General features: G+C 37.1%; 1 protein-coding gene across 2 annotated transcripts in view; it reads right to left on the reverse strand.

The window, feature by feature from the left end:
* The window catches only part of GPC6 (glypican 6), a 1,071,594-nt gene that overhangs the window by 326,024 nt on the left and 726,718 nt on the right, over positions 1-18,852 (reverse strand). For both annotated transcript variants that reach the window (XM_082434646.1, XM_082434647.1), the window contains exon 4: positions 11,496-11,661. In XM_082434646.1, the coding sequence (XP_082290772.1) occupies positions 11,496-11,661 (166 nt within the window). The remainder of the gene's footprint in view (positions 1-11,495; positions 11,662-18,852) is intronic.

The raw sequence follows: 18,852 nt of genomic DNA on the forward strand, positions 1-18,852 counted from the left end.
GGGGAGCAATCAAGGCAAGTTTCCATTGACTCATCCCACTAAGCATTCTCATATTTACACAGTTGACATTCTAACTACACTTGATTAAAGAGGTTGGGGAGTACAGATAAAGGCTCATTCTGAGAATTCGTATTGGTGAGCAGGCTGTGAAATGTTTAACATTTAGGGGTAAAGATAGTATAATTTCACAGGGGGAGAACATGCAGGCACCTGTGTGGTACCCACAAGAAGGGATTCAGGACACAATCTGACAGAGTTGGTTAGGGAAGTTGGCTACAGAATCATTTGGAGTGGAAGCCCTCCAATGGTTCTTGGCATCCCTGTCTCCTGTTCTAGGAACATAAAACACTACTATTTTCAGCATCCAATTGGACGTTCCTATTTTGGGGACCACTGTTTCTCAAGTCCAACAAGCACTAAATAGATGGAAGAAATCTATGTCTGCCATATCTTGAGCTAGCTTTTCTATTGGCTGACAGCACCATCCTTCTTTCACATGTTTATCTTAGATCTGATGTGTTTCTTTCTTTACCCTCTACATTTAGTTGCCTATATTTAGACATGAAGTCCTATAAATTTTTACTTTCACCTCTATCATTAGTGCTGTCTTCTTTTCTCCTTCCATGCCACGCTTAGGTGACAGTCTCACTACCAGTGGTCTTATCCATCCTTTATTTGGATGCCAGATTATTGCTTAGATCCTGCCATTCCTTGGATAAAAATGCCCTGTGACTTGTCGTTGCCTACAAGACAAAAGAAAGTCAAGTATTTGGCCTGAATTTCAAAGCTTCAACAATCCAGTCCTGACCAATCCTACCTTCCAGTACACACCAGCAAGCATGTCTATTTCAGCTCGCCTGGTTTCCTCACAAGCACGTAAGCACATCATGTTTATTCTTACCTTTGCACCACTGTTTTTCCATCTTAGTGTCACCAAGTGCTTATTCACCTGAGCAAGAGCAAGGCCCCTCTCTACTGGGATGGATTCTGCCTTGCGGCAGCTAAGGCAAACCCAGAAACAGGCATAAGAAGAAGCTTTCGTGATGAGGTGCACTTTCTCTAATCTTGTCCCTTCAATTCTTCCTGATTAACTATCCTCTTACCATTTTTCCTTTGGTTTTCAGCCTGCCCTTGTTACCTCTTTTGTATGAATGATTCTAGTACCCTGATCTTCCACTGTCTCCTTGCCTACTCTGTTGCTTTCTATTCCCTACTTTCTATTTTCTGCTCATACCTTCATAGGTTATTCACCTGAACAGAAACCCACATGGCTTCTCCTTCAGTGCTACCTTTGTGGACATGTCTTATCCTTCAGATGTATGTATATACATTATCCAGTTTAATCCTCACAAAGCTAAGAGGTGGGTTCTATTATCTCCAGCTTATTGATAAGAAAACATCTGAGATTTATGAAGGTTAAATAATGTTCACCAAGTCACACACAATAATATATGGTGGAGTCAGGCTTCAAACTCATGCAGTGATTCAAGGACTATTGCTTGCGACTATGTGGTCTTCACTTAACCAAACTCCCACTTTGAAAGCACACTTTACATCTCTTTGGAAAATTATAATTTCTCAGGATTGGGTAGTAAGGTTTTTATTTCTTTTGTGTCCACCATATGCCCAGTCTTGATCTAAGCACAAAAAAGGCATCTAATAAACATCGTTTTGAAGAGAACTGGACATATTCAGATGCTGAGCCACGTGATGGAAATTATAGGTGTTTTAATGGTCTAAACCTGCACTGTCCAATAGAGTAAGCACTAACCACTTAGAGCGATTCAAATAAATTAAAATAATGAAACGAGAAACTTAGTTCCTCAGACATATTAGTCACATTTTAAGTGCTCAAAAGCTACATGTGACTAAATTTAAATTAATCAAAATAAAATAAAATAAAAATTCAGTTGATCAGTCTCATTAGACATATTTAAAGTACTCAATAGCTACATGTGGCGAGTGATCTTATGCTGGACTGCTCAGACCTAGACTATTTCCATTGATGCAAAAAAATCTATTGGACAGTGCCGGCAAGAGTAAATACTCAATTTCTCCCAATATACCCATCAATCCATATAGCCAGAGACTAAGAGTTACTTCCTAAACATTTAGTAAAACCTGGGCTCTGAAGCCAAATCCTGGCATTGCATGTTGTACGACCTTGGACAGGTCACTTATCTGTACCATGGAAATCATAATATTGACCACTTAATAGGGTTGTGGTAAGGATGAAAAGTGTAAAAAGATTACAATATTGCCTGATAGAAAGTAAATGTCCAATACATGTTAGCTATTGTTGTACGCATGTCATGTTCTCCAAATGGAACCCAGAACCAACCAAAAAGGGGAATAAGGTTTCTTACAACTCTCTCATAGTTTTAGAATTTGGATACTATAACTGCAGGTAAATAGCAAGACACACTTGAACATTCATTCTCTCATGGACAACCTTGAGGAGTATAGATTTGGATCTTCAACCAATAAATGGTAGTATTAGGCATATATTAAATCAGGTCACCATGAACTTGCCAAATATTTTATATTCAGACACAGCAATTCAACAGAAAATACTACAAGGCTGATGAATGAAGGGATGTATGTATATATATTTCACTTTGTGGAGTTACCTTCTAGAAGTCAGCTCCTAGCATGATCCACACCTTCAAAGTGCACTGTGTATTGGTATTTGTAGAATTATTCCTGCCTAACACTCTTAGGACTATCGGTGATTTCGGTTTTCCCATCTGGTTGGGTGTTACACATAGATTTTGGACTACGGAATACATTGCTATGACTATGTTAACACAAAAGAATTTGGAGCACTAAACTATGTTAAAGATAAAGAACAAATCTAAAATGTCTAAGACGTTGAATTTAGAAAATCAGGAGACCAATCCGTAAGTAATAAGATCAAGGGCTCCAAACTGCCCTCACCAGCTGATTGTCATGGATTCTGAGAATACTCTCCTTCTTGAAGTCAACAAACTCTTTTACATAAGAATGGTTCTGCTTCCTCTGGGAGACCTGACTTTTTCAAGCTGGTATGAAGCTACGGGAGATAGATGTAGGGCCGAGGTAAGACAGGAGTCACTTTCTGATTCAGTCAATCTCAAAACCACATCAGCTCTGGCAACCGAAGAGTACTTCCAAAACTCTCTCACATCTACTAGCTTATTAATTGCATCTGATATGATTTTTAGGCCTCTCATTAAATCAGTTAATTTCCTGAGCATTGAGATTTTAGTGATGAATACTGACCTTTTTTTTTTTTTTTTGACATTTAATTATCAGTGTTATCTTTCTAGAAGATCCCTGCACCTTAAAGAATAAAAATGTGATACTTATAGATATATCTCTTCTTGGGGTAATGTCATATATTCAATGACTTATTTTGCATTTCTCTTTCTAATTTTCACTTCTTCAGAGGTTATAGTAAAGGAAATTCTTAATGTAGCAAATTATTTAAATCCATGCAAAGAAAAAAATCGAGGACATATCTTTTTTTTTATGTGGGATTTATATATAAGCTGTTATTTGAAGGACAAGGCATATTTCATGCTCTATTTTAATTTAAATTCTCTCCTGGCTATCTTCCCAAACATCTGTAGACACAATATTTTTAAGTGACTACAAGTTCACAGTTTTCACAGACCATGAAGGTTCTCAAAAGTTTAAATTACTCCCAAGGACATTTATACCCATTTCCCTTTTAGAGTAACCAATGAAAACCTGTTTTTAACCATCAGAATAATTCACAGACCCGTCTCTTCTAATCTGGCTTCTCCCCTGGTTCCTTGGAGGTTGCTCATAATAAACAATCCACAAAGAAAAGAAGATGAAAAGAATAAGATTCAAAAAGACTTTTTTATAAGTGTTAAAGAAACAGCCTGAGGAAAATCAAAACTAATTTCAAAAGTGACTCAAACATTAAGACATGATCAGCCGTTCTACTCTTGAGATAATCATGAATTAAAGGAACTTTTAGAGCAATTGGAGGATCTATTGATACTTCTATCTAATATACTTCTATTTAAGATTTAATTATATCTATGTTAATGTAAATGTTATGTTTTTGAGAAATGAAGTCCAAGTACCCTCATTTAACACTACTGTTATTAAGATGTTTTAATAAAGTACAGCAACATTATACTAGGATTTATTATTTGGGTTAAAAATAAAGATTTTCATCTTAGCTACTAATCAGGACTTTTAGAGTGATCTAAATACTTCAGGAGGTAACTTCCCCCATCCCTTTATTCTATTAAATAGGTCACCACATGAAGGACTTTTAGGTTGCAGTGGCCTTGGGACTTGTTATAAGTTTGCTATTTGTAAACAGTCATGTGTTTTTTTAGTGTTTTCTTTAACAATCCACTAACTTCACCCTATTTATATTTCTTATTTTCTAGTTTCTACAGCACAACGCTTTCTTCTACCTCATGTTTCTCTTATCTCCTGAAATCAGAATTGCTAAGCATGTCACCGGGCTAATGGTAGTGTTTGATTTTTGCCTGGGTTTCTGGGATCTATTTAACTTGGAATCTGTTGAATTCCATTCTAAAGAATCATCAAATATTTTCTCTTGGCATGCCAAAAGCCAGACATCTTGTGTTATAGCTTGAACTTGAAAACATGACGGTGAAAACTATCATGTTACTAAAATCAGATGTTGATTATTAAACACAAGTACTTTTTGATATAATTATCAAATTAAACCATTTATCTATAGGAAACCCTGAAATTGAAGTGTAAATTAAAAGCAAAAGGTAAAATCCCCAACACAAAGGCAACTCTCTAGCCACTCTGAATAATTCTGATATGCTCTGCTTTCTCCTGGTAAACGAAATCCTTCTGTGGCTGGTTCTCACAGAAATTGGAGAGCATGATAAGGCAGGAGAGGTATTTCAGTGAAATTCCCATTATAAATGGAACATTTTATATCCTAAAGAATTTTATACTTGCAAAAATAGGTATGCCATGTTACAGACCATTGGTTGGTGTCATATTATATTGCGCCATGGATTCCAACTTGAAACTCTAATTTAGAATATCATTTATAGTCATCAGTAAGTAGAAAATGGAATAACTATAATTATAAATTGTATAGAAGTTGAGTATGTGGGAACTGGAAGAGATGGATGAACAGGAGTTGGCAGGGATCAAGGAAACACATACTGCATACCTTAGAAGGACTGCTTGTCTACTACACCAAGTAATTTTAGGTTTGATGTGCTTTGCCTGCTTTGATCCATGGGAAAATCTGCTTGATTCAGAATGGAAATTCAAGTCCCATGAATCCCTTGAGTTGCTGATCAGTATTAGTAAGTGTTCAGAGGTCAGGAAATGCCTCCCTCTGTGTTTGCTGAATCGCCCCATACATTACACCACCCTTAAGACATTAACCCTATTGTGCCACAGAGAAATATTTTCACATATGCAGGGTTCAGAAGTAAACCACTTTCTAAACGTAGGAAATTGATAACAAATGCTGCTCGTGAAAGGCTGCTGGGTACGAGCCAACTGTTTTCTTTCTTTTTTATTTTTCTCAGTGAGTAGTTAGCACTGCTTATGCATTCTGCCAGCATTACAGAGAGAACACAGCATATGATAAATGTCCATGAGAAATGAGGAATATTGAATCAATGACTATAAAAGGAAGGCAGAAGTTTGAGAGGGGTTAGATTTCAACTGATAGAAAATAAAGTGTTTCTGTTTTCTTTTTTTTAAATCTTTCTTGGTGCTTCTAGGAATGCACAAGGGCAAAAGTAAGTTCTATAGCTAACAGTGAGATCAGAGTCTACCATAATTGCTTTGGCTATTGTTCCTCAATTTAAGAGTTGAGTTTCTGGCCTGGATTATTGAATAGGCTCTTGTCTTCTATATACAAAGTAGAGATGAAGGAGCCTTGAGAGCTTGCTGCTAGCTACAGTTCTTGAAATAATTTTCTATGTTTAGGGTCTAGAGGTTTTTGAAACATGGCATTTCAGGATATATCAGCCACAGTCATATCACATTTACTATGGAATTCTTTATAACTAAAACATGTATCAGATTTATAGGATTTCATGCTTAAGAAAGTCTTTGAAAGAGGAGTACCTTATACAAATGCTTGAACTAGCTCCTTGTGTTTATTTTATATCCCTCTGAAATGCAACATCTCACAGTCCTGCACATTTTATAAAGAGGGAACCCAAGTTTATTTATAAGAAACGATACACGTTTATCTAGCAACATTTCCCCCGGATAGAAAGTTGTGAATACACTAAATACCTTGAGGATAAAACAACTCTTACAGGTCCTAAGAAAGTCATCCGTGCCCCCAAATAGCCATTTATAATATGACACTAGTCCTTTGACTGACCTCACACAGCTTCCTTGCGGCTGGCTCTAATTTACAACTTGATAGCAGCTGTCACAATGAAAGAACCAGGCTCATTATCTGATTTGTTTCTGCCATCCCTGCACTCATAGAGTCCATTAACAACAGGGACATGCACTTTTTAAATGACTGAATTAGTCATACTTCCATTAAAAGAGTAGACTTACAAAGTAAAACAGAACAGCCTCTTACTGCATTCCTGTCCATTCCTCTGCCTACTTGTTTCCATTTATTCCGTTCAAAGAACATATACTGAGCCCTGTTCTCAGCAGGCAGGGCCTTATCTTCTCTACTCCAATGCTTACACCAGGGCAAGATCCATGCTAGACGCTCAGCGAACATGTGCTGTATTTATGAATAAACGAGAGGATGAATGAACAGTACCCACTGCATTGTCTCTTGGCCTGGCACAGATGTGGTACCTACATTGGGTTTTCTGTTTGTGTTCTCATGCCAGTTTTCTGTCTTGAGACTTTAGTAATTGGTTGGTTTGAAAGGAGGAAGAAAGCCCAGAAAGTTTGATATCACTGGTTTGTCTGATCTATGAGTGCCCAAGGCCTAAAGGCTTAAATTAAAAATACAAGCTGCTCTTCTGTCTCTCCCTCATTAGAGGGTACCAATAGACCAGGGAACTCAACCTTTTCTGGACAAAAATGGACACACATTTCCCAAATCTTATCATTTCAAGTCAGTTGCAGTGGCGGTGGTGAGAGTTGATCATAAAACGTGTCAAAAATAAACCAAGTATTTAAGAACAACTGATAGATCGCGCTAGACCTATTGAAACTGTCATGGGGACTTGCTAATACTTGGGGCCTATAATGTCACAATTATATATATTATGGCTGCTCAACATCAACTATGTTTGACAATGATAATTCAATACTTATTCAATAGAATAAGTATTTTATTCTATACTTAGCAAGGTAGGGCTTCCCTGACCCCCCGGATGAGGTTAAGTTCCCCTGCTGAGGAGACACTTAGCATCCTGTGCTTCTATTTTCATAACACTTTATCACAGTTGATTATAATTAATTTAACTACATCAAATTCCCTGAGGGCAAAAAAATGTATGTGTCTAGCTTACTCAATATAATGAGTTGAATTAATATGTTAAGAGTATAAGCGTCTCACTAACTGGGATAACCTAAAAACTTAAGCTCCCATGTTGGGAAACAACACGTTAAGGTCTCAGTTTTACATGGAACTATGGAGATCATTTTGCCTTTTACTTACAGTAATAAGTATCCTATAGCATTTCAGTAATAAAAAATATTACAGAACAACACAGAATCCATCTTTAGTCTCACCAACATTTGCTTCCTCATACCCAAAAACCATTTTTTTTTCCCCTTTCTAATTCTCAGTCCATTCTATTCTCTAGTTATAGAAGGTACCAGATGTTTGGAGGAGGCTTTCCCACATATCCTAGATTTTTGAGTAGAAGCAAGATTTATTATAGCCATATAAATGTAACTTCAGCCTTAACTTTTGTGCTCACAAGCTAGGTGTAATCTGCAACGTGGTCCCTTGTCCAATGAAACAATTCTTATCTGTGGAATGCTGGTATCAATGCCAAACACTCAAAAGAACCACAGGACATGACCGAAACGACTGCATTCTGCCCACAAACCGTTTTCCCTCTAGGAAATTTTAATTTAGGTAAACACTTTTCAAGAAAACCCTTCTGCATTTAGGCAACATTCAAAAGCCAGGCTGGAATAAGCTGAGTGTGAATATACAGCAACACCTGGAGTAAGTGCCTGAACGAGACTGTCAATGCCTCAAATTACATTTTTCTCCGACCGCGTAGTTTCAGAGAAAGAACCTGCTAAAAGCCACTCTCGCGACCCTTCTGCCCCTGAGAGTTCAGGGGTTTGGATCCAGCAGGTGGGAGGTACAGGTTGAAGCTGAGCTGGGCTTTGTACTGGGGAATCCCACACGCTCCTAGGCAGTCGGGGAAAGCTCCCAACAGAGGTGAACCCAGGCTTTCAAGTACTCTACAACGGGGCTAGCAGCATCTTCAAAGCTGCCAGGAAATTAAAAAAAAAAAAAAGACTCTGCGTAAAAAGGAAAGAGTTCTTCCTTTTTCTTACGATAGTTAATTAATAAGAATCTTTTGATCAGGGTCTCTGTGTTTTAACAGAGTTAAAGTTCCTAAAGGACTATGAAAATATATCCCAAGTAGAACTCCTGATTTGTTTTTTCCCCTAGGATTAAAAAAACCAAAAAAAGAAAAAAAAAAAAAAACTACAGGACCTCAGAACTGAATGGAATACCACCGGGGTTTTTACTTGAACACTTAAAACATTTCATTTTATCAGTGGAGTGCCTTTCTTTTGACATGATGCAGACACCAACTGAATGCTAAATCGTTACAAATCACTTTCAATTAATTCATAATTAAAGATTATGAGAATGTGCCACCAGTTCGATCTTTGTTTTTATTGATGGTTGCTTGCATGTCACTGTTAACATTTTAGATGACCATGTATTAAAAATGTATAAACTAGGACATTAACGTAGCAGATAGAGACAGCACGTGCAATTGACAGCAGTAGGAGTAAAGGGTTTGATGACAAGATGCTGGGAGCCCAAGAGAGATGGGATGCAGGTGCTAATCAGAGAGAGGGCTATTATATATAATTTTTGTTGAATTACTGATTTGCTCACTGATCTTTTGCTGCTGCATTCATGAAGGCTGTCATCTTGGATGTATCTGTGTAAGAAATGGACTTGGCACATTTGACTAATTCATGTAATAAATTCGTGAACTAATACTTCACATCCGGACAAGTATTAGTAAGAACATATTTTGCCCTATAAGTCTAGGTGGGTGGTCAATTCTCAATGCCATGGCAAAACCCAAAGAAAGAAAATTGGAAGAATTTTCTTAGAGATCTCTAGGACTAATAAAAAATGAGATAGGGGAGCAAGAGGTATGAAATATATTAAGATGGTAGGATTAACCACGAGGTTCCCTTCCAACATATGGTACAACATCAGGTACTTCAACATAGGCTGGGTTCAAATTTCAGTTTTTTAAATGAAATGATTTTCCAGACATTCAATTTCACATCAAACTGGCATCTAGGAAACACAGTTGATTGAAGTATAAGGATTTGTTTCACGTCAAATACCCAGCCAGGACGGAGAAAAAAAAGCCAATTAAGAAGTCACTGTTGCTCTTACAAGTTAAAAAGCCCATATTCTCAGTTTTAATCATGTCCTGCTCTACTTAACAAAATCCACATGCCTACTTTCATCAATAAATTGCAAGCTGACCAAAACAGTTTAACTGTGTTATGAATTATGGCAGTTTCAACCAAACCGCATGAATAACCTTTATGATTCAAGAGTGATGAGGCTATGAGGTTTTTATCTGTTTTTCTAAATAGGTAAATCTTTTTAGATTTCTTGATGAGAGTACTTTTTTGGGTAACCTTAAGTTTTTTTTAATTTATAGTTTGCACTTAATTTACAGATTTGTTTTAATTTTACCACTCTCAATGATTTATAAAGTTGTTTTAGTTTAGGCTTTACATATGCAAGTGACAATATGATTATACCAATATAATACATTTGAATTACTTTTTCCTTTTGAATTGAGTAGGCTAATGAAGGATGAGAGTATTTTTAATTAGCCTTATTTAGGTAGAGTCTTTGCCAAAATTCATCTAAATTTATATTTTAGAAGATCAAGCTTACTTTTTTAAAAAAATTCATACTCCTCTCCAGAATCTTAGCAAAGAACAAAAATCTTAGAAAAGAATCATATCATTTTGGGATTAGAAAGGTACCTTAATGATTAACTTTTAAAGTACTCCCTCATTTCTCAAATGAGGTAACCCAAGATCATACAAAAGGATTTTGTCCTCCCACTGAAGGGAGAGAGAAGAATACATCAATTTATACTCTCTGTAATGATTTTGTTGGATGACTTCCATTTGGATCTACCCACTCTAAAATCTTTTTTCTAAAACTTCAAAACAGTTTTCTCTGGGCTTCCTAAGCATAATAGCGTGTCAGGTAATGGCTTTTGACGCCAAGGCTGAATGCGCATTTTTGCACGGTGGGCTAGGGTTTCTTTGCATTCCGATGAATCTTTTTCCTTTCCTACCCAAATCTTAGATGTCAGAAGACTTTACTCAAGCCTTCTGGTTTAGAGGTTCGCATAAACGACTTAGTCCCTCTGAGGCTGACGAGTGCCACTGTTACTGACACCACTCTGCTTGTCACTATGCAATCCCAGTAAAAGCAATTGAAAGTACTTCTATTTGAAGGCCATTTGACAGAGGGGGAGAAAACACATTTACTCTTTCAAGGTCTGTGTATTTTCCTGGGAGAAGCCTGCCTATGAAATTTGTCCTTTTATCCTTGGATAGCTATTTGGGAAACACCTTTTGGCAGTGCAGACTCATGAGTGGTTTCTGCCACTCCAGACCACAGTGGTGATTCACAGAACTTCCCTGTATCTCCCCACCTCCCTCCTTCCTCCCTTCTAAAGACAGGAAGGCTGTTTCATGCTGCTGTGCTGAAAACATTCTTCTCTAGAGACTGAGGAAGAAAATCTGCATATTTTAGCAAAAATGTTGAGTTATTTTCATCATAGATGTTTAAGGAAGGAATTGTTTACTAATATCTGTGACTATGTTGAGATACTACACATAAGAAAGAGACAGTACTGTGGGCTTTTTCTTAAAACGAGATTCTTTTCTAACGTGTCCCTTACTCACAGGAGCTCCCAGAAATTCAACAAGATTACTTTTATCTTCATCAGAGAGATCAGCTAATTCAGTACAGCTGGCTCGTACAATCTTTAACAGGACTGTCCTTCACAATAGACCAGGAAGTCTTATTTTTCAGGTTTACAAAAAATAAAGAAAAATGCAATATAATATTTATAATTTGCTAAACGCTGTGTGTGTGTGTGTGTGTGTGTGTGTGTGTGTGTGTGTGTGTGTGTGTGTGTGTGCGCATGCGCACGCGCCCGTGTTTGTTTTAATCCTCCTAGTCTCTATAAGTCATCACCAGTTTGGACCTGCCCATCAGGTACCACGAACACCTGCTGTTCCCACACCCCTGTCCTTGGATCTGCTGAGCCGCTCCTTACCTATAAACAGATTCCACTCGGTGTCGAGATCAGCCTGATTTGCCAGGCAGCCCTTCATGACATTGAGGCAGTAGTTGTTGCATGGTCTCACCGTGGGGAGTCCCCGACAGTAAGGGCAGTACAGCATCTTCATGAGCGCACGGATGCAGCCTGGGGTCGGGCTCACCTGGAGATTGATTGAAAAGAAAAAGAAAATCAGAAATAAGAAGGATGGAAGGAGACAAAAAGAAGTGACTCATTTCCTCCTTGAAAAAAAAAAAAGGTGAAATGGCTCTGAAAAACCTCCAGCAGTAGGGCAGTGGGCTAAAGGAACCATCAGAATCTTAACACACTGTAGTACTTGATCTTAAAGTCAGTCAGTTCCTTGTCAATACTTCTGTTTGGCATAGTAGTAATCATTTTTCTTGAATTGTCCTTGTCAACATTATGATATCTATGTCATTGCAATTTAGCCCTAAAACCTAGACACTGTTTCAATGAAATAGAACATGCAATGAGATAATGCATGTGAAAGCAATTTCCAAAGTTAAAAGCCCCATAAAAATGAAGGTATTATTAAAGTTTAATGTAACACTTTTAGAAAATTTTCCAACTGGTTATTTGACCCTGTTTCTAAAGGAGGTTTGCAGAAACACCTCCTTTGTACATAACTTTTTAAAAAGGATCAATATCAACTTGTCTGGGATTTCTGAGATCCAGGCCTGCTTAGAAGCAATGGAACTGTCAAGGCACCCTCTTCAGGCATCTGAAGCTTTGCAGTTCTGGGAACTTTGGAAGATGGATCCAATGTTGAATGTGAAGAGAAATGCTTGCAGTAGTTCAGAGGAGCTACTAATCAACCGATAATCAAGTGCTATTTACCTTGAATACGATAAGCAGTGAATACTCCTAGGTTAATCAATTCTAAACCAATCAGGTCTTTTTTAGACTCATTGAAAATTCCAATTTGACTTTAAGAGGAAAGAATATTTAAAATGGTGTGGACCAAAACCAGAAAAATACAGAAAGCTCTCTTTTTCATGACTCGATATGAACATTAGTGAGGTATTTTTTTTGGTTGGTTCCATATAATGTTGATCTTTAAGTTAAGCAGCTACATGTTTCTGTTCTTGTGCTCTCCATCTGAAGACAAGCCTAACTTGTATCATTTAGATCTCCTGGAGAGTTAGAGTCTTATCGGACAGACCTGGGCCCCCAGGTGACAATATATGCCCAGAACATTCAGATACTGACAAAGCATAACACCAATGTAAAGGTGGGGCAGGAAAAGGTATTTCCATATGAATGGATACTTTCCACTACCATAGCTAATCTCCAGCATTTTATCCTTTACCTAGAAACCACATTTGAGGTTTCTAATGCAAGGCTTTGGTTTCTGTAACATTTTCTTAATTGCTGTATACTGTAAAACATTAATGAACGAAACCCTCAATTAAATAGAGTTGGGAGACCAGAAGGGGGCGCTCTTAAGCCCTGCAAGGAGAGCAGAGCCCAATGGCAAGAAGAAAGACTCCTCTTCTTTCCTGGCAAGGGCTCAGCCAATGAAGAGCCACGGACTCTTTATCACAGCCCTCCCAACTTCCTTTTCCCTCTAAAAAAGTGCTCTCTTTCCTTTGCTAAATTGCAATTCTCTGCTGATCCTGAATAAACCATCTTTGCTGGAGAAATATTTGGCAGTCTATTTGTTTGAGGTCAAGAATACTGACAAAGTCCCTAGTTTATTATTTCAGGAAATGAAGCTATCTATCAATCTATCTGTCTATCAATCTATCTGGGCACCAAAATCTCTGGCTGTCCTTTTGATGTTTTTCTTTTTTTGCATTTTCTTTCCAAAATTTTATGCAAATTTTCAAACGTACAGAAAAATTGAAAGATTTTTATAGTGAACACCCATATCTCCACTCCTAGATTCTACATTTAACGTTTTCGTACACTGATTTTTTCACACATCTATCTATACTTCTCACCCATCCATTAATCCACCTTATTTGTAATGCATTTCAAAATAATGTATTAACCTTTTGATTTTTATTGTTCCTGGTAATTTAATGTTGGCTTTAATAAAACTGAATTAACCTGATCAACAATAGAAAGTGGGCACATTAAGTAGACCAAATCAGATTAAGTAAAATATAACTAGCCTTTCTTTTTTTTTTAATTAAAAAAAAAAAAACTTATTTATTTATTTTTGCCTGCGTTGGGTCTTCATTGCTGTGCGTGGGCTTCCTCCAGTTGCATCGAGCAGGGGCTACTCTTCGTTGTGGTGCGCAGGCTTCTCATTGAGGTGGCTTCTCTTTGTTGCAGAGCACGGGCTCTAGGCGCGTGGGCTTCAGTGGTTGTGGCACGTGGGCTCAGTGGTTGTGGCTCGTGGGCTCTAGAGCACAGGCTCTGTAGCTGTGGCACACGGGATTAGTTGCTCCGCGGCTTGTGGCATCTTCCCGGACCAGGGTTTGAACCTGTGTCCCCTGCATTGGCAGGCAGATTCTTAACCACTGTGCCACCAGGGAGGTCCCTAATTAGCTTTTCTTTATAAAACTATTTAGAGAATGTATTAGTATCCACTAATTCTAAGACATATTTTCCAACAACAAAACAAAAACGAAAAAATGAGAACAAAAGAGAGGAGTCTGGTGATTTTTCTTTTGAGCACACATCTGTGCCACCATATCTACTTCTCCGGATAGGATATTTTGTTGAAAATGCCAAATTTTATCCACAATTGGGCAGAATTTTTTTAAAATTTATTTTATCCACAGGTATATCGCACCATTCAGAGAACAGAGAGGATGACTCTGTATGTGGAATTCCAAATTCTTATACGTTTTATTATTTGGTATGGCTGTAAGTCCTATAAGCCATTGTCCTTGGGTTTTGATTTTCACAGCCTTGCAATTCCTCTCCTGACCTTGATGCCTCTCTCCAGAGACCTATCCGATTTTCACCCAAGCTGGCTACGCTGTTTCTTCCTTTGACTCTGTTGGATTTTTGGTTTTCTCACCATTGGTATTACATGGTGCTTTGCTTCTTCTCACTAAACGTGCCAGTATAAAACCTAGGGTATTTGTCAATATTGGGGATGCAGATTTGAGATCTCTTGGATAGTGTGGACTCTTTTATCATCATTATAGCCTGTACCACTCTGCATAACACGCATGTCATTATAGGGTATTATGATATATAGGTACTCAATAAATACTTTTTCAGTTGAACTCTCTAGTGTGTTTTTTGATTCCTTGGTCACGTTGATATCCAAAGAAAAAAGGAACAAGATAGGTTTATACATCTTAGCATTCAATTGTTGCTTTTTAATTCTGTTTTCAAAGGTTATTGATTGCACTAATTCCAAAGCTTTGCTCTGTGTGTGTGTGGGTGTGTGTGTTGGAACTAGTACAATTTTCTCAGTCTGATGTTTCAGAAGAGTCTCCAACTCAGGGTAGCAAGAAATAGCGAAAACTGAACAGCCTTAATAACCTAAAAGAACAATGTTGTTCAAGTTAAATATGGCTCTCTCAGTACTTTGGGAAATGATATCCTTCTTGGTCAAATAAAGGGCATTTGAAGAAGAAGAAAACCGAGAGTGGAGGAGCAAAGTTTAAGCTTTTATGTTCACAGACCATACATTTTGATACAACTGTATGCTTGAATTGAAATAAAAAATCACCACTTCAAACTGAAGACTTTTAGAAGTAAGCCTCTGAAAAGAAGGTTGTTTTAAATGCCAATTGTATGAAGGGCTGTTTCTATTTTAAAATGTTTAATAGTGTTTAGTAATTGTGCTACAGCTACTCTTAAAAAATCTTTTAATATTGAAATCAATATAGACTCATAAGAAGCTGCAAAACCAGTGGAGTCCTGGGTACCCTTCACTCACCTTCCCTCAATGGCAACATCTCATATAGCTGTAGGACAATATCAAAATGAGGAAATTAAGGTTGATACATTGTTGCTAATGAGTTTACAGACCTATTCAGTTTTCATGATTTTTTCAACCTGCATTCATTTGCGTATGTGTGTGTGTGTGTGTGTGTGTGTAGACACGTCTATGCAATTTAATCCTATGTATAGATTTGTGTAACCACACCACAATCGACTTACAGAACTTTTCCATCACCACAGAAGAACTCTCTTGTGTTTCCTCCACCCCACCCCTTGTCCCTATCACCAGGCAAACACTAATCTATCTTTCATCTCTATAATTTTATCATTTTAGGAATCATATATTAATACTTTGTATGTGGGTTGGCCAAAAAGTTCGTTTGGGTTTTTCCATACCATCTTACAGAAAAACGCAAATGAACTTTTTGGCCAACCCAATAACATTTTGAGCTTCATTTTTTTTAAACTGATCATAATACCTTGGAGGTCCATTCAAGTTGTTGCATATATTCACTCCTTTTTATTGCTGAGTAGTATTCCATTGTTTGGATGTACCAAATTTGTTGAACTCTTCACTCACTGAAGGATACCTGGGTTGTTTCCAGTACTTTGCTATTAGGAATAAAGTTGCTATGAGCATTCATGTACAGTTTTTTTGCACAAACATAAGTTTTCATTTATCTGGGATAAATGCCCAAAAGCACAATTGATGGATCAAATGGTTAGTGTGTGTTTAGTTTTATAAGAAACTGCCAAATTATTTTCTAGATCAGTGCAGCGTTCTACATTTCCACCAGCAATATGTGAGAGATCCAGTTTTCCTCACATGCATGCCAGTATTTGGTATTATTACTATTTTTTGTTTTAGTCATTCTAATAGGTGTATTATCTATGTTTAAATTTGTGGTGAGTTTCCTCTGAGTAATTTCCATACTAGGATTTTAATTTCAATAGGCTCTAATAGGCATCAGATACAAAATCATTCACCAGCTGGTCTCTAGAAAATATGCAACATTAAAACAACAACAACAATAATTCTGAAACAATAGATACAACTGTATATTTGGCAAAACCAAAAGAAAGAAAGGAGTTCTAAAAACTCACATTTAAGGACTTCTCTGGTGGTCCAGTGGTTAAGAATCCGCCTTCCAATGCAGGGGACATGGGTTCGATCTCTGGTCGGGGAACTAAGATCCCACATGCCATGGGGCAACCAAGCCTGCGCACTGCAACTAGTGAGCCCACGTGCTCTGGAGCCGGAGCGCTACAACTAGGGAGCCTGTGTGCCACAACTACTGACCCCACACGCTCTGGAGCCTGCATGCCACAACTACTGAGCCCACTCACTCTGGAGCCCGTGTGCCACAACTAGAGAGCCCGTGTGGTGCAACTACTGAGCTCGTGTGCTCTAGAGACCATGCCACAACTAGAGAGAAGCCCACACGCCGCAACTAGAGAAGCCCATGCGCTGCAATGAAAGATCCCACGTGCCACAACTAGGACCCGATGCAGCCAAGTAAATAAATAAATAAATATATTAAACTCATATTTAAAATTTAGGATCGAATAAGATCTCAAACATATAATGCCACAAATTTGTAAATTTTGTGAACTATTAGAAAAAATTTCCTACTGAAGAAAACTGTGCTCATTTAGCAACAATAAAGACTACAATACACCTTCAGAAACCAAATGTTGAGTTTTTTTAGTTGGTAATGTGGATTTTTGATATTTTTGAAAAATGTAGCTGTAGCTTCCTAGATATTCAAAGTAGACTGGGAAATAAACTTAGGTAAAAGAGTAAATTATAATGTTTATAAAGGTGGGGCCTACTTGGCACAAATAAAACAATGTTTTTACGTGAAGAAAAAAAAGTTGATGACAACATTCCTTTTTGTACTTATTTGTGTTTTCACATAACTTTTACATGTTGTCCTTCACCACTAATAATACTTTGTCAAGAATTTACAATATTAGAGGGAAAAAAGAAAACAGTCAGTGGTTCTTACTCCATTATCCTACTCCGGGAAAGATAGACAGAAGTTTGTGAGTCAACCAAGTAAGATTTCAATATGAAATCTTTGCATCATGGGTTTAGTCCTTCTGTTAACTTCTTTTGATGCTGTTTCTGTATAATGAATGACTTATAGTTGACTAGTTTAGAGGAATAATAATACAACTTGAGGAGCAACAATACAATTTATAACAAGAGTTCCTTGTAAGATTAACTGAAAAATAAATTAAATAACACAAAAATAATTGAGCTCTTAGTTTGTGGCTTTTTTGTTGTTTGTGTTTCTTTTTTAAAAGGTAAAAAAAGCAAGATACATTGAAACATGGCAAGGAATACAAAAAGAGTCCTTAATAAAACTGTATTGGGAGGTAGAACTAAGACTTATCTACCTGGCTAACCATGTGTGTCAGGATGTTATAGCAAGTAATTCTTATGTTTTCTAAATGCGATTTGAGGCATAGCGTATCCTTAGCCATACAATAGCAATTCATTTCAGGTCTTTAATATATTTAAGATTTCTGTATCTGGACCAACATTTCATGCTTTGGTGCTCACATTAGCAATTCCTAATAGTAGCCAATGTAAAATAAGATTGTCTCTTCAAGTAGTTTTAAAAAGCAAGAAAACATGTGAAAGTTATAAATCTTTACTTATACACAATGAACATATACCTAGCAAGTGCTTGTTTCTATGGAAATCATATAGCCAAAATAATCTAATAAACATATCTGTCAGAAGACAGATATGTCTCCCAAAGACAAACAAGTTAATGTAAATGACTTATTTAACTAGAATAAATTCAAAATGTGTTTTTGAGCAACAGTAGATGCCATCCTCCACAGTTTCTAATCTGTAGTCATATTAAATGATAAGATGTTTCTACTCATCATCCTAATATATCATGAGATTCTGAAGTGTCTTCTGAAGTCCTCAAGAATGATTAAATTACATTAAAAGTAGTTTTCATGTTAAGTACTTTTTAATTATAATCCTTTAACAATTAGCAACCTATAAATTGGCTTTGTAATAAGTTCATGAGAACGTAAATTTGTTTCTTCTTTATTCACTCATGCAACTTTCATTAATCCAACATTTATGGGGAGGAATAAAGAGACCTTCTACCAGTGTTGGGATGTTCAGAATACATTCACTTCCAAATCAATTCAGGGAAAAAATTATTTGTCTTCGGGAAGTGCAGCGTAAAGGGAGCCCAAAATAGGGCATTTGGTTCAAAATTGGGAGGTAAGGATAAAGACAGGGATGGCTTCTGAAGAAAGTCAAGTAACAGATGTCTGCAAGATAAGCATGGGAGATGGGTGACATCACAGAAATGGTGGAGTAGGAAACTTCAAGAATCAGTCCTTTCACTGAAGTAACCATGAAACTAGTAAAACTTGACAGGATCAACTTTATTAGAACTCTGGAGTCTAATTAAAAAAAACCCCAGCAACTAGGAGGGTGCTTAAT

The sequence above is a fragment of the Balaenoptera physalus genome (assembly GCF_965194825.1).
Source record: "Balaenoptera physalus genome assembly, chromosome: 18".
In the NCBI taxonomy this organism is placed as follows: Eukaryota; Metazoa; Chordata; class Mammalia; order Artiodactyla; family Balaenopteridae; genus Balaenoptera; species Balaenoptera physalus.